The 1,189-nt window shown below is 70.1% G+C and overlaps 1 protein-coding gene across 1 annotated transcript in view; it reads left to right on the forward strand.

Moving 5' to 3' along the window:
- The window catches only part of BRSK2 (BR serine/threonine kinase 2), a 43,386-nt gene that overhangs the window by 7,332 nt on the left and 34,865 nt on the right, over positions 1 to 1,189 (forward strand). The window contains 1 exon segment of the mRNA XM_025046275.1: positions 1,016 to 1,148. Within this exon segment, the coding sequence (XP_024902043.1) occupies positions 1,016 to 1,148 (133 nt within the window).

Here is a 1,189-nt window from a genome sequence, read left to right on the forward strand (position 1 = left end):
TGCTGTGAGGCCTGCCCGGGGGCCCTGTGTGCAGCCATGGCCCAGTCGCCGGCACCCGAGCTGGTCCGCGCTCCGGCCTCGGCCCGTGGCCTGGCACAGTCCGGCCCTGTGCCGTCGGCTGGGCCCGCGTCCCCAGTTAGAATCAGAGCGACCTCTGCCTCCGAGGAGGAGGAGGAACCGACGGGCACGGGTGACGCTCGGGCGGCAGACGGCGGCCTCGGCTCCGGTCCGCCCACCCACACTCGGGTGTGGGGCCGCCCTCTGCAGGCAGGCGCGGGGCTCCCCGTCCAGCAGCCGCACCCCAAGCCCCTGCCGTGGGGCTGCCTTTTCGCTACTCCCCCTGGTGAATTCACTCCCCCTTCCCGGCCCCGCCCTCGTCTGCTCTCACCGGGGCTGGACAGGGAGCAGGCCCGCCCTGCGGGGCACGTTGGGGCACGGAGGCAGAAGGCGGTGACATGTTCTCTGCTTGGGTGCGTGAGGGCCAATGACATCAGTGAGGACCCCTCTGGCCGCTGGGGACAGGCCCGCCTGGGGAACCTCTAGGGACCAGGGGTGGGGAGGTTTAAAGGGGAGGTGGCAGTCACTTGGATGGGGTGGGGACAGTACAGGTGTGGGCCAGGCGGATTCTGCCCCTGCTTTGGCTGGTGCTGGGCTGGGAGCCGGGGCTGACGCTGGAACACTGAGTTTGAGACCCCCGAGATCTCGCGGTGGAGAGACAGGAGCTCTGGGACGGCGGCGCGGGGTGGGAGGCGACTGGGGATGAGACCGGGGCCCGCCTCCCTGAAGGCCTGGAAGCGACCAGGTGCGGCTGGGGGAGGGGCCTGGAGGCTGCCCGGCGCCTGTGTGGGGACAGGCCGGCCCTGCTCCAAAGCCCGCGTTGGCCCCTCTGTATCCCCAGAGGGTGAGCGCGGCGTCTGTGCCCTGTGGTCCCCGCTCACGGCCTCAGGCAGGGGTGGGCGGTGGAGGGGTGCAGGCGTGAGGGGACGGTCCCCCACGTGATGCCCTCTCCCCACAGGTGGAGCGGGAGATCGCCATCCTGAAGCTCATCGAACACCCTCACGTCCTAAAGCTGCACGACGTTTATGAGAACAAAAAATATTTGTAGGTATTGCTGGGCCGGAGAGTTGGGGTGGCCAGAGGGAGGGCTGGGGGGCCGGGGCGGGGACAGGCAGCCCTCAGGCCGTGGGGC

Source organism: Pteropus alecto, unplaced genomic scaffold (genome assembly GCF_000325575.1).
Source record: "Pteropus alecto unplaced genomic scaffold, ASM32557v1 scaffold43, whole genome shotgun sequence".
In the NCBI taxonomy this organism is placed as follows: domain Eukaryota; kingdom Metazoa; phylum Chordata; class Mammalia; order Chiroptera; family Pteropodidae; genus Pteropus; species Pteropus alecto.